Genomic DNA, 24,278 nt, shown 5'->3' with positions numbered 1-24,278 from the left:
TGTCTGTTTATGATGTCTTGTTTATTCTTCTGTACAGCACTTTGGTCAACATTGGTTGTTTTAAAGTGCTTAACAAATAAAGTTGGATTGGATTGGATTACGGGGTATGGAAGAGACCCTGGACCTCTATAGTAGGGGAGGGGAACCCCTGTTCCCTGAAGAATGAGGACATTTCAGAAGCCCTGGTGTGGAACACCTCATCCTGGGAGTAGATGCGGCGTAAACGGAGGAATTGGGAGTAGGGGATGGAGTCCTTACAGGAAGCAGGGTTGGAAGAAGAGTAGTCTAGATAGCCATGGGAGTCAGTGGGTTTATAGTGGATGTCGGTCAGAAGTCTATCACCTGCGATGGAGATAGTGAGGTCATGGGATGGTAGGGAAATTTCGCAAATGGTCCAGGTGTATTTGAGTGCCGGATGGAAGATAGTGGTGAAGCGGATGAAGTCAGTCAGTTGTGTGTGGGTGCAGGAGGTGGCACCAAAGCAATCGTCGATGTAGCGGAGGTAGAGGTCGGGGATGGGGTCCTGGTACGCCTCAAACAAGGATTGTTCGACGTACCCGACAAAGAGGCAGGCTGGAGCCCATGCGTGTGTCCATAGCTACGCTTTGATCATCAAGGCAGACCCATACTGAAAATCATTGGGCTTTAAACCAGTTGCATCGTCACAGCACAAAAGCGAGGAAAGAGGGTTGGTTTAAACTGCACATATTTTAATGCAAGGGGCCTGACAGGCAAGGCAGATGAGCTTATGGCATGGATAGGTACGAGCGACTGGGACATTGTAGCCATGAGTGAAATCTGGTTAAGAGAGGGGCAGGACTGGCAGCTCAATGTTCCAGGGTTCGCTTCAGGAGAGACAGGGATGAGGGAAACAGAGGAAGGAGGGGGGGGCGGGGGGGGGGGGGTGCATTTTTGGTTAAGGAGGATGTCACGGCAGTGATCAGAGGTGACATTACGGACGGTTCGTCTAGTGAGGCTATGTGGGTGGAGCTGATGAACAAGAAAGGGATGGTCACCTTGTTGGTTGTGTACCAGACCCCCGAATAGTCAATGGGAATTAGAAGAACAAATATGCCATTAGATTGCAGACAGATGCAGGTCAAATAAGGTTTTTGAAGGGGATTTTAACTTTCCCAATGTAGACTGGGAAAAATCATAGTGTGAAGGGTTCAAATGGGGTGCAATACCTCAAAAGTGTTCAGGAGTTTTCTTAAGCATTATGTAGAGGTGCCCACACGTGAGGGCAACGCTGGATCTAGTATTGGGAAATTGGGAAAGGCAAGTTAATGAAGTGTTTGTGGAGGAGCCTTTTGGGACAGTGACCACAGTTCGATTTGGTTTAAGATAGTTATTGATAAGGACGGAGAGGGTCCACGTTTTAAAATGCTCAACTGAGGTAAGACCGAATTTGAGGGTTTGAGCGAAGGTCTCGCTCAAGTTGACGGAAGCAGGTTATTTGAGGAGTAAGGAACATTGGCCAAGTGGGATGTTTTTAAAAGGGTGCTGATGTAAGTTCAGGATATGTACGTCCCCGTTAGAGTGAAGGACAAAGCAAGCAGAGGTAAGGAAGCTTGGCTGACGAGGGAAATTGAGGCATTGGTCAAAAACAAGCAGGATGCATGGGACAGGTATAGGCAGCTGGGATAAAGGGCATCTCTGGAGGAGTTACGAGAACTAAGGAGGAAACTGAAAAAGGAGACCAGAAGAGCAAAAAAGGGCCAGGATAGCTCTGGCGGGTAGCATTAAGGACAATTCCAAAAGATTTTATAAATACATAAGGGGGAAAAGGGTAACTAGAGAGAGAGTGGTACCTCTCAGGAAACAAAGCGGTCACCTCTGTGTAGAGCCACAGGAGATGGGCAAGGTCCTCAATGAGTATTTCTCCTTTGTATTTACCAAGGAAAAAGACAGTAAGACGGAGGAACTTGGAAGTCAATGGAAGTGTCTTGAGAGCAGTCAGTGTTATCGTCAAAGAAGTACTGAAGGTACTATCGAGTATGAAGGTAGACAAATCTCCAGAGCCTGATAAGACATATCTGAGGACATTATGGGAAAGTGGAGAAGAAATTGCAAGAGCCCTGGTTGAAATTTACGAGTCGTCCTTAAATACAGGGAGACTGGAAGGTGGCAAATGTTGTGCCACTTTTCAAGAAGGGCTGCAGGGAAAATGCTGGGAACCAGAGGCCAGTGAACTTAACATCTGTAGTTGGAAAGTTACTGGAGAGTATTCTGAGAGATAGGTTATACAGACATTTAGATGGGCAAGGGCAGATTAGGGACAGTCAGCATGGTTTTGTACGTGGGAGGTCGTGTCTCACAAATTTGATTGATTTTTTTGAAGACGTGAACAAAAAGGTCGATGAGGGCAGAGCTGCAGATGTTGTGCACATGGATTTCAGTAAGGCATTTGATAATAGACAATAGGTGCAGGAGTAGGCCATTCGGCCCTTCGAGCCAGCACCGCCATTCATTGTGATCATGGCTGATCATCCACAACTGCAGAAGGACCTCTTTGCTCCTATACTCAAGTCCTCTTGTTATGAAGGCCAACATGCCATTTGCTTTCTTCACTGCCTGCTGTGTCTGCATGCTTACTTTTAGTGACTGATGAACAAGGACCCCAGATCTCGTTGTACTTCCCGTTTCCCAACTTGACACCATTCAGATAATAATCTGCCTTCCTGTTTTTGCCACCAACGCGTATAACCTCACATTTATCCACATTAAACTGCATCTGCCATGTATCTGCCCACTCACCCAACCTGTCCAAGTCACGCTGCATCCTCATAGCATCCTCCTCACAAGTTCACACAGCCACCCAACTTTGTGTCATCTGCAAATTTGCTAATGTAACTTTTAATCCCTTCATCTAAATCATTAATGTATATTGTAAATAGCTGTGGTCCCAGCGCCGAGCCTTGCGGTACCCCACTAGTCTCTGCCTGCCATTCTGAAAGGGACCCGTTATTACCCACTCTTTGTTTCCTGTCTGCCAACCAATTTTCTATCAATTTCTAACCTACTCCCAATACCATGTTCCGCGTGGTAGGCTGCTCTGAAAGTTTAGATCGCATGGGATCCAAGGAGAGATAGCCTGGTTCTTGGTCCTCCAAATTATTCCAAATGGAATTTGAACTGGAGGTGGGGAATTTAATCTGGAGGTGGAGAATTTAAACTAGAGGTGACTGAATAGAAAATTGTCTCCATGGAAGGAAGCAGAGGGTGATGGTGGAAGGTTGCTTCTCAGACTGGATGCCTGTGACTAGTGGTGTGCCTCAGGGTTTGGTGCTGGGCCCATTACTGTTTGCCATCTACATCAATGAATTAGATGAGAACATGCAGGGCAAGATTAGCAAGTTTGCTGATGATACAAAAGTGAGTGGTTTTGCAGACAATGAAGGTGGTGAAAGATTGCAGCGGGTTCTTTATCGATTGCCCAGGTGGGCAGAGGAATGGTTGATGGAATTTAATATAGAAAAGTGTGCGGTGTTGCATTTTGGGACATCAAACAAGGGCAAGACCTACACAGTAAATGGTAGGCCTCTGGGTAGTGTTGTAGAGCAGAGGGATCTAGGAGTACAGGTGCATGGTCCCTTGAAAGTCGAGTCGCATGTAGATAAGGTGGTCAAAAAGGATTTTGGCACTTTGGCCTTCATCAGTTAGAGTATTGAGTATAGATGTTGGGAGGTCATGTTGCAGTTATATGAGAAGCTGATGAGACCACATTTAGAATATAGTGATCAGTTCTGGGCACCATGTTATAGGAAATATATTGTCATGATTGAAAGGGTTCAGAAAAGATTTACGAGGATGTTGCCAGGATTAGAGAGTGTGAGCTATAGGGAGAGGTTGAGTAGGCTGGGTCTCTATTCCATGAGCGCAGGAGGATGAGGGGGAATCTTATAGAGGTGTATAAGATCATGAGAGGAATAGATCAAGTAGATGCACAGAGTCTCTTGCCCAGAGTAGGGGAATCGAGGACCAGAGGACATAGGTTTAAGGTGAAGGGGAAAAGATTTAATAGGAATCAGAGGCAAAACTTTTTCACACAAAGGGTGGTGGGTGTATGGAACAAGCTGCCAGAGGATGTAGTTGAGGCTGGGACTATCCCATCGTTTAAGAAACAGTTAGACGGTACATGGATAGGACAGGTTTGGAAGGATATGGACCAAGCGCAGGCAAGTGGGACGTGTAGCTGGGACATTGTTGGCCAGTGTAGGGAAGTTGGGCCGAAGGGCCTGTATCCACACTGTATCACTCTACGACTCCAAAATCAATTTTGAGAAAATGTAGGCTTGTATTCACTGGAGTTTAGAAGGATGAGGGGGATCTTATAGAAACATATAAAATCTTATAGAAGCATATAAAATTATAAAAGGACTGGACAAGCCAGATGCAGGAAAAATGTTCCCAATGTTGGACGAGTCCATAACCAGTCTTAGAATAAAGGGGAGGCCATTTCAGACAGGTGAGAAAAAACGTTTTCACTCAGAGAGTTGTGAATTTGTGGAATTCCCTGCCACAGAGGGCAGTGGAGGCCAAATCACTGGATAGATTTAAGAGAGAGTTAGATAGAGCTCTAGGGGCTGGTGGAATCAAGGGATATGGGGAGAAGGCAGGCACGGGTTATTGATTGGGGACGATCAGCCATGATCACAATGAATGGTGGTGCTGGCTCAAAGGGCCGAATGGCCTCCTCCTGCACCTATTTTCTATGTTTCTATGAATAGTATTTGGGGATAACCAGAGATTATTTAACTTTGATTGATAATTTAAATTGGTATGATCACTTTTTTTTTTAATACGAACTACAAATCCAACATTAATCATTCTTATAGCCCCAGAAGTGATTAATGACTAATGTTCCAATAAGATATCGGCAATACACATTACTCACAGGTGGTAAGACAGTCTGTCCAGTAATTTCAGGTGGACGCATAGTAAAACTATCATCACCCACAGTCTCATGATCACCCACAACAGGATAAGGAGGTGGTGGGTAAGGAGGATATTCTTCTGCTAATTCCTGTGGCGAGAGTGTGCTTTCCCGACTCGGTTGCTCTTCCACAGAAGGTAAGAGAGTAGAAGCAGCTAGCTGGCCCTCTGTCACAGGTACCGAGCTACCTGGAGACGCTCTCACAAGTTCTTCAGCACGTTCTGCTTTGGTGTCCTTTTTCACAACTGGTTCTGACAGATCTGGAGTTTCACCTGTTGATGCTGTGGTCTCATCCTCTAGCTTAGCATTGACATCTCTGCTGTCATTTATGGTATTTTCTGTTGATGAAGTAGGTTTTTTTGGCTGATAGAATGGCATTGGACTAGCCGTTTCCATTGCAGCCAGTGTTGTGCGCTGGTATAGCAGTTTTTGAATATTGGGTCCATTCGGACCCTCTGGTTCTGTAATAGAGCTACGCTTCTTCAGTGGCCTTGGTGCATTGGACAGTTTTTTCCTTAATGCCTCCAAATCAGCATCACTCTGATTTCGATATGGATTGTACATAAATGGAAGAAGCTTTGTGGGACTCAGTGGTCGTGGAATGCGCTCAGTCTCAGATGCAACGTTATCAGTCTCTGATTCAGGGCAATCTGGTTTCTCCTGGCTCTTTGAATGCAGAGTATTAATATCCTGGTCAGATTGAGATTGATTGCTTACATAACTCTGTGAAGATCCAGGAACCACTGGTTTACCGTATACTGCAAATAATAATACAATGCAAATTTCAGAAATAGACACAGCTCACGTTAACTTGAGAGTATAATTGTACAAGAATTATTTCACATGACTTATGACTTACTTCATATCTTGGGTATAACATTTCTTTAGCGAAATAATAGTATGACCAGCATCTTCCTCTATTTCTTTATTTGTTCAGGGTGCTCTCTCAGTTTTTACCCAAATCAGCATCCTGACTTTTTAAAAGCTAATGTAGGCTAAATTGGAACATTCTAATTTTATATCAATGTGGAAATAGTGTAATTTTACTATTGCAAACACTGTACATGCTAAAAGCCTGTCTCAAGCACCTAAACTAGCATGATTCATTTTTTAAATCCTACAATGCACATACAAGGAAAACTGCCCCATGCTGACCTAGAATGAATGCAAAAAATCAAGATAGGAATAATTGAAAGTTGGCATTCAGAAGTGCAAAAAATTGCATCTGACATGTGCATACATTGTCCAATGAAACCACAACGAGGAAACTGGAAAGAGGCTAGTCCTCCTCCTAGTCCTTACCTTTCATCCCAACAGCTGTTGTATGCAACACATTTCTGACATTTTCGCCACCTCCAACTGGATCTCACCATGAGTCACATCTTCCCATCTCCACCCCTTTCCGCCTTCCGCAGACACCGTTCCCTCTGCAAGTCCCTGGTTAACTCATCCCTTCCCACCCAAACCATCCCCTCCCCAGGTACCTTCCCCTGCAACCGCAGAAGATGCAACACCTGTCCCTATACCTCCTCCCTTGACTCTGTCCAGGGACTCTGACAATCCTTTAAGGTTAGGCAGAGGTTCACTTGCACCTCCTCCAACCTCATCTACTGTATCCGTTGTTCAAGGTGTGGATTCTTATACATCGGCGAGACCAAACGTACACTGGGTCATCGTTTCGCTGAACACCTTCGCTCAGTCTGCCTGGACCTACCTGATGATGTCCCTTGCATCCCCTCTCTCTCTCCATCCCTCCCCCACCCAAGTCATCATAGCTTCAAAGTCGTCTTGTTGCAACTAGTTCTCACCTCGCCCACAGCTAACAATGGCTGTTTCCTTTATCACTGTGACTTTTTTGCATATTTTTCATTCATTTATTTTATATCACTCTATATCTCTCGTTTCCCTTACCTCTGGAAGAGAGGAGGGGCAGGAAAAAGTCTGGCAAATGATCGGTAGATACAGGATGCAGTAAATGTGTTCCCGGTGTACCTCCTTTACATTGCCAAACACTTACACTGGATCTCCTAGTTGCTAACCATTTTAACTCTTCCCATTCTCACACTGACCTTTCCATCTGGGCCTCCTCCATAGCCAGAGTGAGGCAACATGCAAACTGAAGGAACAGCGACTCATATTCAGCTTGGGTAGCGTACAACCCAGTGGTATGATCGTTGAAATTATTTTAATCTCTGGCATTTGTCCAACTATCTGCATATCAACACCCCCCCACCTGTATCTAATACTTAAAAAGCTTTGTCCTACCCCTCCTCTCTTCCAACTTTCTTCCCCACCACAATCAATCCGAGGAAGGGTCTTGACCCAAAACTTCACCTATTCATGCTCTCCATAGATGCTGCCTGACCTGTTGAGTTACTCCAGCAGTTTGTCTTCTTTTGTAAACTAGCACCTGCAATTCCTTGTTTCAGCATATTTTTTAAAACGTCCTGAAGTGAATCAAATAATTTTGCACCTTGTCTCTCTATAATTCTCTTAAGTAACAAATTAAATAATATAGAATTTAAACTGGCCACTTAGTTTTTTTGATGTAACCAATTATCAATATTTTCCATAACGCACATAGTTTTTCGGCTAACTTTGGCTTGGAGATAACACTTATGTTAAACTTGACTTAAAATATGGTCTAGGTTTCTCACAGAATACATATTGCTTCAGAGTTATTGGCAGTTAAATATACATTTAATATAACTACAAAGCTTTTGAAAAAAAACCGTGTGGTAAATATGGCAAATTAATTGAACAGCAGCAGTGCAAAATAATCCAATTTTATCCAACAGACACCAACTCTTTCATATTACACTTATGCTGTAAAAAAAGCACAAATCAAAGTCTATAGCTACAATTCACAGTAAAGCTGGAAGGACCAAGTTTGGCAAATCCATTATTGTTACTTTTATTATTTTATCTAATATTGATGATGCTTAGCATTTGTAAGCCGGAGTCTTTGACATTCATCCACAGATGTTGTAAAGAAAGTGAAAGGATATACAAGGATGGGAAAGATTAGAGTTGAGCAAAGCAAGGACATGGAAGGATTGCTTTGGTGACAGACAGCATCCTGTTTCAGTGAAGACAGAAATGACGCAAGTAATAATGCAGTTTTGTGCAATATAGAATATAAGATAAGTGGATGAGAAATAAGCAACATTTGTTTTAAATAGTCAGCTTCTGGTCAATTGAAGCAACCAGGAAAAGCAGTTAAATAATTGTTTACAGAGTTTATAGCCAAAACCAAAAGAATAACCCTTCTACTCGGTAAAGGAAATTTGACTCAATCCAAATATGTAATTTGGCTGGACAGAGTTAGTCATGAGAAAACAAAGAAAGCAGTGGCAATGAAAACGGTGACCACCATAACAATATGCCTGCAAGGTGATTTGAAGGCATTTTTGAGGACAGTTCTTAGAGCATCATACCATGGATTGGAATGACCATTTCATGTGGTAGAAACATAGAGAATAAGTGCAGAAGTAGACCATTCAGCCTATCGAGCCAGCACCACCATTCAATATGATCATGGCTGATCATCCAAAGTCAGTACCCCATTCCTGCTTTCTCCCCATATCCCTTGATTCTGTTAGCCCTAAGAGCTATATCTAACTCTCTTTTCAATATATCAAATGAATTGGCCTCCACTGCCTTCTGTGGCAGAGAATTTCACACATTCACAACTCAAAAGGTTTTAATATTATCTCAGTCCTAAATGGCCAACCACTTGTTCTTAAACTGTGACCCCTGGATCTGGACTCTCCCAACATCGGGAACATTTTTCCTGCATCTATCCTGTCCAATCCCTTAAGAATTTTATGTTTCAATTAGATCCCCTCTCATCCTTCTAAATTCCAGTGAATATAAGCCCAGTCAATTCATTCTTTCATCATATGTCACTCCCGCCATCCTGTGGTGCGGGGAGGCCAAAGAAAAAAGAATGGAAAATGCACCGTGGTGACAATTAACTAGGAAGTCATGTATGATGAGATGTCAAGGGCACAAGTTTAACTGAAGATCTCTAGAGGTCTTTGCAAACGTGGCCACAATCCTGGGTGACACTATGTCCCAGAACCTGCAGAATTGAAAATATGTTCAGAACAGTTTCCTCTGCATTTGCATTCTGAATAACATTCTCTGGGTCCCATTTCTTACATTTCATCTCCAAATTTAATGTATTTTTAAATTAAACAACTCTGGAGTAGGGAAAGTGCAAGATTATTTATTTGAACACAATAAATTACTCAACCAATTCAAATGGGAAGAGTAAACAACAAAATTCACAAATTCAACAAAGCAGTGAAAAGTTCACAATGAATATTACTTACCACTTGTGAACTGCGGCCGTGCTTGCACTTTGGTCAGGGCACTCTGAACAGCCTGCTGGAAGTTTTTGCCTGGTGCTTGTTGCTGGGTGTACATTGTATAGATAGAACTCGCAGCCACTGTCTCTGGTTTTCTCAGGGATTGGGAAGGAGTTTCTTTAGATGGTTGTGGGGTGAAAGGCCTAACTGTGGCTGCAGGAGGTGGCTCAGGACATGGCTGAACTTGTGCATTTGCAGCACAATGTTGCATTTGCTGGGGTCCGGCAGTTTGGGTTGGCTTCAATTTATTGGCTACATTGCCGAGAGACCCAGGTAACTTCTGTGGGTTGTATTCAGTCTTGATCTCTGCTGCATTAGCTAAGCCAGATGGTCCAAAAAAAGGCAAGGAGATCTGCTTGGGTTTGGTAGGGACAGGGGGTGGTACTTTAACCACATTCTTATTACCAATCTGAAAGTTGAGATTGAAATAAAATTGTATTAAATAGAAAATAGAACTCTAGTTATAATTTCTAATTTAAACACCATCTTGTTCTTCACAATTGGCCACTGTCCCTGCACACAAATCAATCTCCTGCATGGTCACCAACTCAGGCTGATCCAGATGACCAACGTTTTGAGAGCCCTATTTAACCTTAACTCATTCATTTGGATCATAAACCTGTAAATTGCTTCTGGCCAGGAAAGTGGCATAGGATCCCATCATTAATGGAACCCTTTTACAGGCCTTTGCCACCACTAGATATGGAGATCCCAATACATTCCTTGATGGCATTCAATCTTCCATCCTACGTACATGCTAATTTAGTACATCAGTATCAAACAGTGCTAATCTTCAATCCTCATCCATACTCACCCATGCTAATTCTCTCAAATTCTCAAAACCTTTGGTTATGTCTTTAAATTTCCAAATTGCCCGACTTTACTTAATTCTGAATACTTCCACTGACACCATTTTCCTTCAATGAGCATTCACTGACTCTCATCATGTTGTTGCTAGGAGCAGATCCTTTAGTTGCCTTGGAGTCTTCTCAATTTGCACTCCTCCCCCCAGCATTATTTTTAATGCACTCCTCCCCCCAGCACTATTTAGCCCCACAATAATTATAGTGCGAAAGAGAGGGGCTAGTTGCACCACTGATCAATCATACAATTTTGGATTGGGTGATAGCCCCTCAGGGGCAAATAATAGCAGCAGCCAGGACAGTGGCCCTACAGCTGACTCTGTTGAACAACACAGTAGGGCTCTCCGACATCATTACCTCCCACGGGGTACGGACATTTATGTGGCCGCAAACAAATCTCCAGAATGGTCAGTTGCCTTCATGGTGCTAATACATTTGCCAAGTATTCAACTACACTATATTTCTTTCCTTGTCTCACCAGCAAATGGCACAGGTGGTAATCCTGAGATCACAACCCTAGGTCCTTTTATTTAATCTATTACCCTACTCCCTAAATTCTTTCATCACTTTTCCCACCTGTGTCTTGGATACCAATATGGACCAGGACCTCTGGCTGCTCACGCTCTGTGCTCACAATGTTTTGTGCTTACTCCAGGTTATCTAAAAAAGATAATTATTTTGGTTCTAGGCTCTTCAACCTAACTCATGCATGCGTTAGGTTGAAGAGCCTGTCTCCATGCTGTATGACTATGACAAAAAGAATTATCTTTTAAAAATCCAGTACAAAAGGGGAACAAATTTGAAATGACCATGACAGTGTATGCAAAAAAATCCTGATCATAACCATTCTGCATAAAAACACACTGCATCATTATCCTATTATCTTAAACATGTACCCTGACCGTTCAACTATCCACAAACCAAAACAGCTTTTGTCTATTAACTACATTCAAGCTTGTTGTGATTCTGTACATTGCTTGCAATGTTCTTTGCTTATTTTTGTTTTACATTATATCAGTGAGAGGCAGAGAAGTACAAATTACATATAGAATAAAAAAACATCTGTTTACTTGTCTTTATATTGGCAAAGTCATTCAAGAGACCTTGCCTTATGGAAAATAAAATATATTATTAAATATATTTATGGAAAAGGTAAATTTGTACAACTTTGCACCTGGATGGAATTTTTTAAAAGATGTGCCCCAATTTCAGTTTGACTGTAGAAAGAAAATGTACTTAAAATCTCCATCTTAAGGAAATACAGCCTCTAACTGAAATTGGTTATGCAAATTCAAGCATATTAACATCTTTGATTTTTATTAAGGAGTTTTATAACTTGTGAAGATTTTGGAATTTATCTATTTTAGGGTTCAACTCTATTGGTGCAATTTTGTCTCTTCATTTTTTAAAGCTTTAACAAGTTCTTTCATTTGTGTTACATTTTGTAATTCAGGAAGAGGTTTATAGATGTTACAAAATACTCTTGCCATGAGATGGAATGTACTGATTTTTGCTTTTGTACCTGAATTTCCTGCAGAAGGTCCTCACTGCTCTGGTTTTTTCTTAGTATTCCAGATGATGGAATTACTGCAGATGGATCCATGGATTCAAACATGGAGAAACAACGCACTCTCTTATCATTCTTGTCTCTCATCACAACGTCACCGTCACCAACTGTTAAATGGAATTTTCTTTTTTAACTCATCTATTTATCTCAGCAAAGTTTGATGTCAAACAAACAAATACCAGTGGATGCAATAACTATTTGAAGACTTATGTGTTTTAAACCCAATTTATCTTTCTATCACGAGCATTGAAGTTGATAACCAAGATTTGAAAGGTTCTGCATTACAACTAATCAGCAAAGCAATCTAGACACAATGGTGGACACAAAATGCTGGAGTAACTCAGTAACAGGCAGCATCTCTGGAAAGAAGGAATGGGTGACGTTTCAGGTCGAGACCATTCCTTCTCTCCAGAGATGCTGCCTGTCCCGCTGAGTTACTCCAGCATTGTGTCTATCTTCGATTTAAACCAGCATCTGCAGTTCCTTCACAGGCACAAGGGTGTAGGCGTGATTGATCTAGACACAGGGTGCATGCTTGATTGATTTTGGTTACAGAATCTTTATTGTACTATAGGTTCAATCACTTAAGCTTAACCTTCAATGAAATCTCCTAAAATTCATCACTACACATCAACAAAATGATTGCTTATTTTACCCATCGCAGAACAATTACCACTCAGGAGGCCATTGCGCCATGGAATTAGAATTGAGGCAAATCTGTGAGGCACTGAACAGAACAGAGCGAAAACAGGCCTTTCTGCTCATGATGTCCATGTTAAACTAATCTGTACCTGCACACAATCCACATTCTCCTCCCCTGCTTCCTTTCCTCAAGCCTGCAGATAAAATCCAGTTCCTATTTAAATTCTACATTTGATTTTGCCTCCATTATTGCTCTAATCATTGCAAAAAAATATTCTGCACATTTGTTTCAATTCTTTAGCCACTCACCTAGTTCTTCACTACTCCCCCTGTCAATGTGAACACTTTCTCACTGTGCATTCTGCTCATACCGTTTATGATTTTAAATACCTCCAACTAATCTCTTTCAATACCCTCCGTTCCAAAAACACCCCCACCTTCACCAATCTATCTATACAACTGAACCCTGCATCCATAGAATCACTTTAGTAAATCTCTGCTGCACCCTCTATGAAATGTTCACATCTTTTTTCAGACGTGGCTTCCTAAACTGGGCAATTGTCCAGCCTGGCCTAACCAGTATTTTATAAAAGTTGATCATGACATCCTTATTCTTGTACACTATGCTTCTATTTCTTAAGACTGGATGTATTTTTCAGCCAGTTTCCATAAAATATACACACAGAGCTAATAAAAAATCCAGCTGGATCAGCCACATCAGCAACAAGAAGTCAAAGGCTGGATATCCTACCGCAAGAAAGTCAACCTCTGTACCATTAAGCATTATTATCATCTGCAAGTCACTGAATTACAGTGGAATACCTTCCACGTGACTGGATGAGTGCAACGTCAACTATGAAGGAGATTAACGTCATCCAAGACTCATAAGTTCATAAATGATAGTAACCTAATTAGGCCATTCGGTCTGTCAAGTCTACTCCGCCATTCAATATTGGCTGATCTATCTTCCCATCTCAGCCCCACTCTCCTGCCTTCTCCCCATAATCCCAGTCGCGCTTGGTCCACCTCACATCCAACACTAAACATTAATTATTTTCATTACCAATGTAAAAGGATGCAGTGTATGCCATCTACAGTTACGACAACTGCATCTCCCACACTTGTGAACTCGGAATCCGAAATGTTACCTATCCATGTTCTCCAGGGAAGCTGCCTGACCTGCTGAGTTATTCCAGCACTTTGTAGCAATTTGATTTGACTGTTATGTATATTTTAAATGAAGGCAACCTGAAAAAAATCCATCAATATCCTGGAAGGGGGATGGAAAGTCACCAATGACCATAAACGCAACTGGTCCAACCACATACCTACTGTGGCAGCAAGAACAAATCAGAGGCCTGCTGGGTATTCTGCAGTAAATGACAGCCCAAAGCATTTATGCCATCAACAAGACACAAGAAGAGCAAGATCAAATACACCACCTACCTGAATGCATGCAGCTCCAAGACCACTAAATTGGATTGACACCATCCAGCATAAAGTGACCCACTTGAGCTGAAGTCTACCCAACAGCATACATTCACCAGAACATCAGTGGTTCAAGGTGGTAACCTTCTCAATAACGACCATGGATAGCTAATAAATGCGGCCCTCGTCCACAATGACCAGATCAAGAAAAATCGTGAATAAACCGGGGGGGGGGAATTCAATTTCACACCAATGTGCCTCTCAACCTAAATTTTTTCAGCCTTGTTAATGAAGCAAGAGTGAACAGTGATGATTCTAAAATAATGAATGAACACCTACCTGATTGCACAAAGAATGGAATATAACACACTGTCAGCAAATCAAAAAGTGAAAGGAGGAAATGGATGTTACCTTGACCTGCAGTAGGTACTGCTGCTCCTCTGGCCAGGTTTGAAGCACTAATATTCAAGGAAACTGTTGTTGAAGGCGGAAGAACAGAACCACCAAAACTCAATTCATTCCTTTCGGTTCCAGACTGAGACGGTGTGTGCAAATGCGCCTGAGTTGCAATGCCAGCTAAGAACAAGAAAAAGTAACGGCTATAATGTTTTGAGAATGAAGTTGTCAATGTTGCTGCGATTCAATGGAATTTTGGGTGGTTGTAACCTCAGAAAAGGACAATAATATCTTCTGTTGGCCGTCCCATGCCCAGTTAATTTGCAATTCACAACTACTGCACCCAACACAGCCCAGTAATTGCACTTTTTAATAGTTCATGAAAGCTTCTCATTGTGAACATCCAAAATAATTAAATACGCGGTAACTATGAATGGCTTTTTAATTTACAGATAGTTTGGAGTAAGTAATCTGCTGCCTTTGGTCTAAGATGGTGTCTGAGTTGTGAAACCCGGGAAAACAAAATTTGACAAACAAAAAATATTCCGTATTTTTTACATTTAAAGGGAAAAATGTGATCAGCTTACCAGAACTTAGACAAAACCAGCCACTTCTACATAAACCAAGTACCCTACAAAGTGTTTTGCAGTCCAGATTGAGGAACTAGAGTCTACATTTCAAAATAAGTTAAACCTTACTTTTACTTTGCATCACTGTACTGCTAATTCCTGAAGGAATGAAGGGAATTAATGACCTTTAGAACATTCAAGTACACAATAATCTTTTTATATTCATACTCGAACCACCCCTCCCCCATGCCTTTCCAAACAATTACCCAGTATTGTGGCTGGGAAATTAATGCCTATTGGAGGATTTCAGCAAAGTCTGACTACCAATGCTGACTACCCACTGATACAAAATTTTGTAACACCCTTATAAAGTTATTTGTAATTGGTAGCACAGCTTCTAAATATGTTGTTGATCAGGTCATAGGCGCTCATATAGAATGCAAAGAGACAACTCTAATAATACTTTACATTCCAGATCCAGTTTTATATATTCTCACCATTTTACCTCATAGATTTATGCAGGTTTAAAAAAAAAAAGGTGGGGGGGGGGGGGGGGGGAAGAACATTAAAAAACTTTCTGATGTATTAATAATAAATCCATCCTCGGTAACGATGGGAGCTTAAACCAGGTTGGCAAATTTGAGAACACATCCATATTATGTAGAGGTGCAATAAAAAAAGTAATTTGCAGGAAACAAAATAATTGGCAAACAACCCTGAGTAATGCTGATTCACTAATTAACTTAGAGTAACCTAATACGTCAAATAGCACTTGATTTTATGCGATTAAAGAATACACTTACTTTAAACTAAATTTGAATAGCTTTCTTCATTGAAGTTATGATGAAGAGTCCCAAACCCAGCTGACTAGATATAGAGATAAAATCCCATAAACTGTAATGACAGATGACAGTCGACTCTTTACAGCAATATCTATCTCAACAAAAAGCTCAATCTTTTTTCCTGACATATTTTCTCTGCCCACATTACTCATTAGATCAAATTGTGATCCAAAGATATTTGCCATCACTTTAATGTTTTGACCAACTATTTACAGTTCTATGTTATTCCACTTTCACATCCCCTCCTTAAACATTAGGCACAATTTACAGAGGCCAATTAACCTGCGAACCCACCAGTCTTCAGGATATGGAAGGGAACAGGACCACCCAGAAGAAACTCACGCGGTCACAAGGAGAACATGCAAACTCCAGGCAGACAGCACCAAGATCAGGTTCTAACCTGGGATTCTGGCATTTTAAGGCAGCAGCTCAAGCAGCTGCACCATTGTGCCTGTTCTCCAAATTTATATAGTGGAATAGTCTAATTTAGCTTAAAGTAAGACATTCTTCTTTAATCGCATAAAACCAAGTTCTATTCCAGAAAGGGAAATGGAAACAGGCCTGAGATGATCGATAAAAGAAGTACCATATTTCCCGGCAATGAAGACACTATTTTCTTACCCTAAAATAAGGCCCGAAAATTGACCTGCGTCTTGGAGGCCGAAGGTTAGATTGTTAGCCAAGAAAGATAGACTTGGCTATCCCTCAGTACAGCAACATCAAGAACGATATTACTGTACTGAGGGATAGCCAAGTCTATCCCTCATTGCTGGCAGCTGATGGGAAGCGGCTGTAAAAGGACAGCACCGCTGGGGGGGGGGGGGGCGGGGGGGAGAAAGTGTTCCTTTCACAGCGTGTGGGGAATCTGGCCCGGGTCAGCACGGCCTGGGCTACACAAAGTAGTAAACTTGGCTGGGCCGCCAGGGGTAAAGTTGCGGGGAGGGCAGGAGCGTTGAGAAGGAGGGGGGGTCGGGGATCATGCCAGCAACTCATTCAGTAGCTTGGATGGCCACCAGCGGCCGCCGGGACCGGACAGGTCAGCATCTTCTGCCACCCAGCCCGCCACGGTGTTCTTCGGCATAGGCGCAACCGGTGGAGGTGGATTCTCTGCCTCAGTAATGGGGGAGCGTCTTCGACGCAGGTACATCTTCATCGCCGGGAAATACGGTAATGTGATAGAAACAAGATTTATAAATAATTGCTTTGTCAAAAATGAAAGTATAAAACTCATTTCATTGGGGAAAATAATTGCCTCGCAGTTCTGATACTTGGTCAGATAAGGCAGGGATCCAAGACCCCAATTCAGACTATGTGCCAACAGATTGGAAGCCGACGTGAACAGTTAAACATTCTTAAAACAATCATTATGCTTTAGCTTGCTGTTACTAGTGTATGTTTTGTATCTTGGGTTTTACTTTTTAAAATGGTTTCAATTGTTTACTTCAATTTTTGTTTCAGACATTGAAAAAAAAAAAATCAACCACCAGCATAGGAAGAGAGAGAAAAAGTTGCAGTTGCTTACCAATAGGAGATTTCACTGATTTCATGTGAGTCTGGGCATTTACCGATGCAGAATGTGCTTGCACAGTGGGTAGAGTAGACGATCCATTAGGAAAGGCTGGCTTTACAAGGAGCTCAAGTTTTTGTGGGGCACGGGGCAAGGTGGATGACTGGATATAGGGTCCAACCGCAGCCACACGGCTGGTTGCAGAAGACACTGCTTGTTGTGGAATAGTCTTGTCAGACGAAACCTACCCACACAAATGCAGTCAATCAACACATTTATTGCTTAATTAATAAACTAAATTAATCATTATTTTGCTCAGCCACACCAAAATCTCATTTAGTAATGTGTATTTTGTCAAGCAACAAGTCAATCTTTCAAGATTGTAGCAGCAATCATCTCGGTCAAAAGCATGGCAGACACATGAAGCTCGAGTAACTCAGCAGGTCAGGCAGCATCTCTGGAGAAAAGGATAGGTGATGTTTCGGGTCGAGACCCTTCTTCAGACTGAGAGACAGGGGAAAAGGGAATGAGAAAAATAGACGGTACTCAGGAAAAATGAAAGGAAGATATGCAAATATTTCACACTGCCCTTGAGAAAGTCATGGCAATCTGTCCGATAACTCTACTCCCACAGTGCAGTTGTATACAGTCCCAGGATTTAGACTTAGTTATGACGAAGGAAGGAAAGGCTGTTAGACTCTCGCTTGCTATGCAGTTTTGTAGTACAAATCTTACCTGTCTTTTAATAGCTTATGACTGGAGAGAGGGAGCGAGAGAGGGGGCGGGAGAGAGAGAGGCAGAGAGAGAGAGGCAGAGAGAGAGAGGCAGAGAGAGAGAGGCAGAGAGAGAGAGGCAGAGAGAGAGAGGCAGAGAGAGAGAGGCAGAGAGAGAGAGGCAGAGAGAGAGAGAGCCAGAGAGAGAGAGAGAGCCAGAGAGAGAGAGAGAGCCAGACAGAGAGAGAGAGCCAGACAGAGAGAGAGAGCCAGACAGAGAGAGAGAGCCAGAGAGAGAGAGAGCCAGAGAGAGAGAGAGAGCGATCGCAACACAATATGAAAAGGCTGTTGGGAATGCTCAGAGTAGAGCAATGCCCTGAGGGATTCCTTCAGAGATTGTGGCAGGTGTGTACAGTGTGCATGCCTTAGTTTGGTGGGGATATGAGTGTAAAAGTCAGGAAGCCACATTGTAGTTGTATAAAAAACTTTGGTTAGGGCACATCTGAAATAAATTGCATGAACTCTGCTTGCCATATTCCAGTAAGGTTTTGGAGGCTTTGGAGTGGGTGCAGAAGTTGTTCACCAGATTGGTGTTTGGATTAGAAGATTTGGGTTACGGGGAAAGTTTGGATAGGTTGGTCGATGGGAAGGTGAGAATGTACATACTTCTACCTGATAGAAGTATATACAATTCTAAGAGCCACAGTCAGTGCAGATGGACATAATCTTTATCACAGGATGGAAATGTCAACTGCTAGAGAGAGGGGTAAAGCTTAAAGAAGATTGCAGGGCAAACATTTTTAAATTAATAGAGCATGGTAGGCGCCTGGAAAATGGTGCCTGGGGAAGAGGTAGAATTAAACATGACAGAAATCTTTAAGAAGCATTTATACATAGACATGAACAGGCAGGGAACAGGATATGGGCCTTGTGTAAACAGAAAGGAGATTAGATTAGATTGGCATCATGGTCAGCGCAGAAATTGTAGGCTGTAGAGCCTGTTACTATGCTTAACTGCTCTAAATTCAATGTGTGGGGCTGGGATCATTGACTTCCACCAACGTCAACTGTTTTCTTTTGTTCAATGAACTACTCCAACACTGACTGGTTAGTGGTTATCAAGGGAAAACATTCCAGTTATAGCCGGATGCATCAAAGCTACATTTCAGTCAAATGCTGCCATGATGTCAAAGACAGCCAATGTCATGTCTGAAATCAAGCTCTTTGGTCTGAGGCTATGATCAGTACTGGAGCAAAGCGATCCTGGTAAAATCAAAGCTGAACATCAGTGAACAAGTTATTGATGAGCAAGGTCCAAATCAAGTCATCGTCTATGACAACTTCCACTTTTGTGATGATTGGGCTGTAATTAGTCGGAATGGATTAGATTTGCATCTTCTGAACAGGATGCACCTGGGCAAACATCCACATTATCCGTTGGATGCCTGTTGTATAACTGTGCTGGAATAGCATGGCCAGAGGCACATTTAGAGGATAGCTAGACTAGCAGAAGACTACAGTGCAAACTAGGCAGTGAGGTGTATTCAATTGATACATGGCAAATATCTTATTGCTAATGGGTAGGCCAAAACCAACCGGCACATTCTCCTTTTGTTGTAAGGCAGCCTTCTTTTTCCACAGACGGTCCCGCAGATCCCCAATACGCCTGTCCATTGACGAAACCTCAGAGTTGCGCTTGTTTAGGGTCTCCCTTTGATGCTGAAGCTTTGCATTCTGCTCCTGGTTTAATTTATTCCGTAACTAATTTATGAAACAACAAAAAAAATCCTTTATTTGTTTGAATACCGAAGTTTGGAATTATGAAGAACTCGGATTTATTTTTTCAACAAACTACAAAAGTAAATTAAAATACATTGGTTGTTGCAATGAAAAAGATAGAATATCAGATTTGCTGTCCTTTTTTTGAAATCATTTTACTCTCTAACTTTTAAGTATATTAACAAATTAGTTGATTCCATGCAGCACTACTTATGGAATGTCCAGACCAAAAGCAGCATTCAGGTTGAGCGGGGATAAAGATAAATGGGTGATAAATGATGCAATATTAGAAGAAATCAAACAGGCTAGGGGTAGGGATAGATAAGAAAGTGCTGACCTTTTGTTAGCTGCCTACAGAGAAGAGGGAGAAAACATTTTCCCCAGTATCAATTTAAGGGTAGCTGGGAATTGGGCGTTTGTATCACTAAATCCCAATTTCAAAACCAGCTGTACCAGATGGGATGCTAACCTTGCGATAAATGGCCACAAACCTCTGCTCATTCATACAGGGATGAGGCAAAATGGGAAAAAGAGTAAATAAATAGACTAAGCACGCAAAGACACCAGCTAATACTACCTGGAGCATAAAGAAAATGGTGTTCACGGGGCGGCATGGTGGCGCAGCAGTAGAGTTGCTGCCTTACGGCGCCAGAGACCCGGGTTCGATCTTGACTACAGGTGCTGTCTATACGAAGTTTATACATTCTCCTAGTGATCGTGTGGGGTTTTTCCGAGATCTTTGGTTTCCTCCCACACTCCAAAGACGTACAGTTTTGTAAGTTAATTAGTTTGGTATAAATGTAAATTGCCCTTCGTGTGTGTAGGATTGCGTGAGGTTCACTGGTCAGTGCAGACTTGGTGGGCTGCAGAACCCGTTTCTGCGTTGTATCTCGAAACTAAACTATAAATTAAACATCCCAGAGATTGGCCCTTAAAAACTATAAGGCAAGATTAAACAGTTGTAGTTGGATAAGAATGATTGACTTAGGAAATATCCAGATAAAAGGTCAACAGGTAAACTTGAAGTTGATACCAATTGTTCAACAATCCTTACTCTATACAGTCAAATGTTAAATAATGTACTTTTCATATATAATCCATTACCTGCAATTCTTTGTAGAGTCTATCAAGTTCAGCTACAGCAGATTGGTTGTCATGGTAACCATCAATCTTTCCACTTTTCAACATATCCAGTTGCCTGGTTAGCTCCTCCACCTTTGCAATAGCAATTACCAACTCTCTCTGCTTCTGTTGGAAAAGACTGTTCATCTGTTCAATCTCCTCAACTGAAACAATAAAAATCCCAAGTAGGTAGCACCAGAATTTATCATTTTTCAGATTAAAATAACAAAACTTGCATCATCTTTCTCCCAAAATGTTAATAATGCTAAATGAGTAATGCTTGCACATATAACTTATTTGAATACTGATAGCCAATTGGCTCAGAAATAATCTTCACTGTCCAAACAATCAAAGTTAAACGTGCCCATCTTGATGAGGTCATAATGAAGCATGACATTAAAGTGTATTCAGCCAAAGCTGTATTGGAGGATCGAGAAGAGGAAGCAAGAGGCATATCTATTAATAAAATCAGAATGTTCAGTGTGAGAGTGACAGAGAAAGGGAGAACGGAGGAAGAACTGAGGATGAGGACGGGGAGGGGAGTGGGAAAGAAAAAAGGTAGAATAGGGAAGGAAGAGAGCAAAGTGTATTGGCATTGGGAAGGAAGAGTTTTGGTGGGAGGTTGAATGTGTAAATACTTTATAGATGGTCACAAAGCTTTGTAACTTTATTAAACCATGCTGCAATCCTCATTTTAATCAATTATGGCAACAGATTAAATATGAACTTCCTATAAGGGAAGTGATAAAAGAAAGTAAATGCCAAAAAATCGGGGAAGGAAAAAGTGAAAATAAACAGAACTAAAAGAGAAGCAGATGAATGAGAGGCTATGTCACCATTCACATCCAATCCCTACTTTCCACAATGCCTTTAGAGTCCAAAAATCTTTCAGTTTAATTACACACATTGACAAGTCAACAATGCCCTCAAGGATATAGAATTCCAAAGATTCACCAAACTATTCAATGAATCTAAATCTTATATGACACCTTATCCTGAGATTAAGAACCCTTAGCTCTAGATTATTCAACTAAACAAAACATATTTGCTCCGTCAATTTGCTTTGTGTAGCTGCTTGCAGTGTAGCTGCTGCTGCTGCTTGCTGCTGCCGACGATGGCGGCCACGGTGCACTGCTCCTTGCTGTTTTGTGTTTGTTCATTTGTGTCGTCTGTGAAAACCCTATTATTATTATTAATGTTTAGTGTTTTCTGAGTCATTCGAAACTGTCACTGTATGTCATGTTGTTACTTGTGGGCGGAGCACCAAGGCAAATTCCTTGTATGTGAATACTTGGCCAATAAACTTACTTACTTAGTCAATTCCTGTCAGTTTAGCACAAAACCAAATCAGATCACCTCCCATTCTTTCCCAGAGAGGACAAGGTTAAACCATTCAAAACCACTCAATAGACCAATCCCATTATGAATCTACTGAATCTTTGAAGGACCACCTCCAATACATTAATGGGATTACAAGCATCACCATAGATTTGATGTCCTCTTTTGCATCATAAGAAAATATGAGCAATGTGAGACTCAGGCATTTTTAAAAAAGTTTTAGGTTAATTAGTAAAATAAATTCCAGTAAATTGACGAAGGCATGGTGTAGGGTTGAACACCAATTAGGGTATAACTTTCCAATATTCAACAGATAAAATGTTGCCTTGGAAACAGATGGAAATTCAGTGAGAAACTGATCTCAAAAGAATATGAAGCAACATAAAACCTGCTGGAGAAACTCAATAGGTTGAGCAGCATCTGTGGGTGGGTCTCAACTGAACAGAGTATTTATTTTGCAAACTTCTAAATTTACACTGACAGATAATTTGAAGTTACTTAATTTAGAGCACCAAATTTGATATACTCAATATTGAAGGGAAGGAAATTTAACATCATTCTCATCAACAACAACTTGCATTTAAATGGCACATTAACTAGGCAAAATTCAGCACAGATACATAAGGAGATATTGTGGTTCATACAAGGAGATATTAGACCAGATGACCATAAGCTTGGTAGAGAGGTGGGTTTGCAAGAAATAAGATGGAGGAAAAGAAATTGAGAAGTCGACTGCTGTATGAAATCAAACCAATATAGCTTTACCTTTATCGATCAAATTGTTGAGCATGCTCAGTTGCAGCCTCTCTTCCAATTGCTATTATCTCTGGTATCACCAAAAGTCTATTTTTGATCCCTTATTTCCAGTGTGCATATGCTGTCCATTACTTTGGCCCTGTATTTATCTCCTCTCCACATCCAGCTTCATCTCATCACTTCTATCTTCTTTTATTTCTAAATCATGTTCAATTTGTCAATCAGGATCGGTGAGCAGAAACATTGGCAAGATTTGTGCATTGGTTTTCATCACTATCACAACCCTTGCCCCCAAATCATCAACTCCATATCTTTCTGCCTGAGAACTGTGTGAAAGTGAAACACCATTTTCACTATCACAATATCATATGTGATCCAGGCTGAGCTTTGTTGCATTTGAATCACGTGGATAACAAACTGATCTCATTAAGAAGGTACACAAAAAAGCTGGAGAAACTCAGCAGGTACAGCAGCATCTATGGAGCGAAGGAAATAGGCAACGTTTCGGGCCGAAACCCTTCTTCAGACTAAGACCTTTGTAACATCACCAGATTCTATGTCTTGTCTCATGAGATAAAATGAGATGAGCTGTTGAAATGCTCATTCATACCCATTATCCATTGCAGATTTGACTATTCCAATACATTCCAGACCCAGTCTTCCTCGCTCCCATGGTTAACTCAAAATTTAATAAACAGATTTTTTAAAATTATTTTTCAATAAACTTTATTTAATCCTTTTGGAATGTTAACCAAAACTCCTCTATCCCACAAGCTCCATTACGCCATGATGTCTATGCTCACTGACAAACATGATCAAAAAAACACTTTGATTTAAAAGTTCACGTCCTTGACTGCAAATCCCTCCAGTAGTGCCTTTGAACATTTATAACTCACCCAGCTTCCCGTTGCTTAGTCGGTTTTGTTCCACTTGTCCCTTCAGTGCCCGTACATTCTTCAATTTGGCTTCTTGACTTTCTGCAATCTCACGAAGCTTTTGCAATTTCTCCTGTTCTGCTAACTGTTGATCTCGATGGTCTTGCTGCTTCAGGTACCTCAAATGCTGCTCCTAAGTGTTTATATAAAAAGACAATGTAAATATACAATTTATGAAGTTCATCGGCAAGAAACACATATTGTGTGAGATTGGTGTCGCATCCTCCATTAAGTAGTTTATTTTCACCTTCAAGATGGGTATGTTACCACATGGTACCAAGCCGCAGTAGAACTATACCCGACTTTAGGGGAGAATCAGTCTCAAAAAGCTTCAAAAAAATAAGTCTACAGATGTGTACCTTTGTTGCCAACAGTTTCTGTTGGGAATCAATCTGCTGCTGTTGCCGAGTTGCCATTTCCTGCAGCTCAGCAAGTGTCATATCCATGCGTGGCCCACTAACCTGAAAACAAATTGAGAAAAATTGCGCTCAAAATCAACTGCTTCCAATTTC

At 41.4% G+C, this 24,278-nt stretch overlaps 1 protein-coding gene across 2 annotated transcripts in view; it reads right to left on the bottom strand.

The window, feature by feature from the left end:
• Positions 1–24,278, bottom strand: part of tp53bp2 (tumor protein p53 binding protein 2) — an 82,591-nt gene that overhangs the window by 16,417 nt on the left and 41,896 nt on the right. For both annotated transcript variants that reach the window (XR_004412838.1, XM_033025482.1), the window contains exons 5-13: positions 24,126–24,227; positions 23,728–23,899; positions 20,720–20,901; positions 19,433–19,597; positions 17,139–17,367; positions 14,221–14,385; positions 11,695–11,846; positions 9,274–9,718; positions 4,898–5,694 (exon numbers count right to left, since the gene is read on the bottom strand). Coding sequence is in view for 1 of the 2 variants with exons in the window: in XM_033025482.1 (XP_032881373.1) it covers positions 4,898–5,694; positions 9,274–9,718; positions 11,695–11,846; positions 14,221–14,385; positions 17,139–17,367; positions 19,433–19,597; positions 20,720–20,901; positions 23,728–23,899; positions 24,126–24,227 (2,409 nt within the window). In the remaining variant the exon portion in view is untranslated. The remainder of the gene's footprint in view (positions 1–4,897; positions 5,695–9,273; positions 9,719–11,694; positions 11,847–14,220; positions 14,386–17,138; positions 17,368–19,432; positions 19,598–20,719; positions 20,902–23,727; positions 23,900–24,125; positions 24,228–24,278) is intronic.

Source organism: Amblyraja radiata, chromosome 8, assembly GCF_010909765.2.
Source record: "Amblyraja radiata isolate CabotCenter1 chromosome 8, sAmbRad1.1.pri, whole genome shotgun sequence".
Classification (NCBI taxonomy): domain Eukaryota; kingdom Metazoa; phylum Chordata; class Chondrichthyes; order Rajiformes; family Rajidae; genus Amblyraja; species Amblyraja radiata.
Note: the sequence above shows the minus strand (reverse complement) of the source record. Positions and strands in the feature narration are given on the sequence as shown.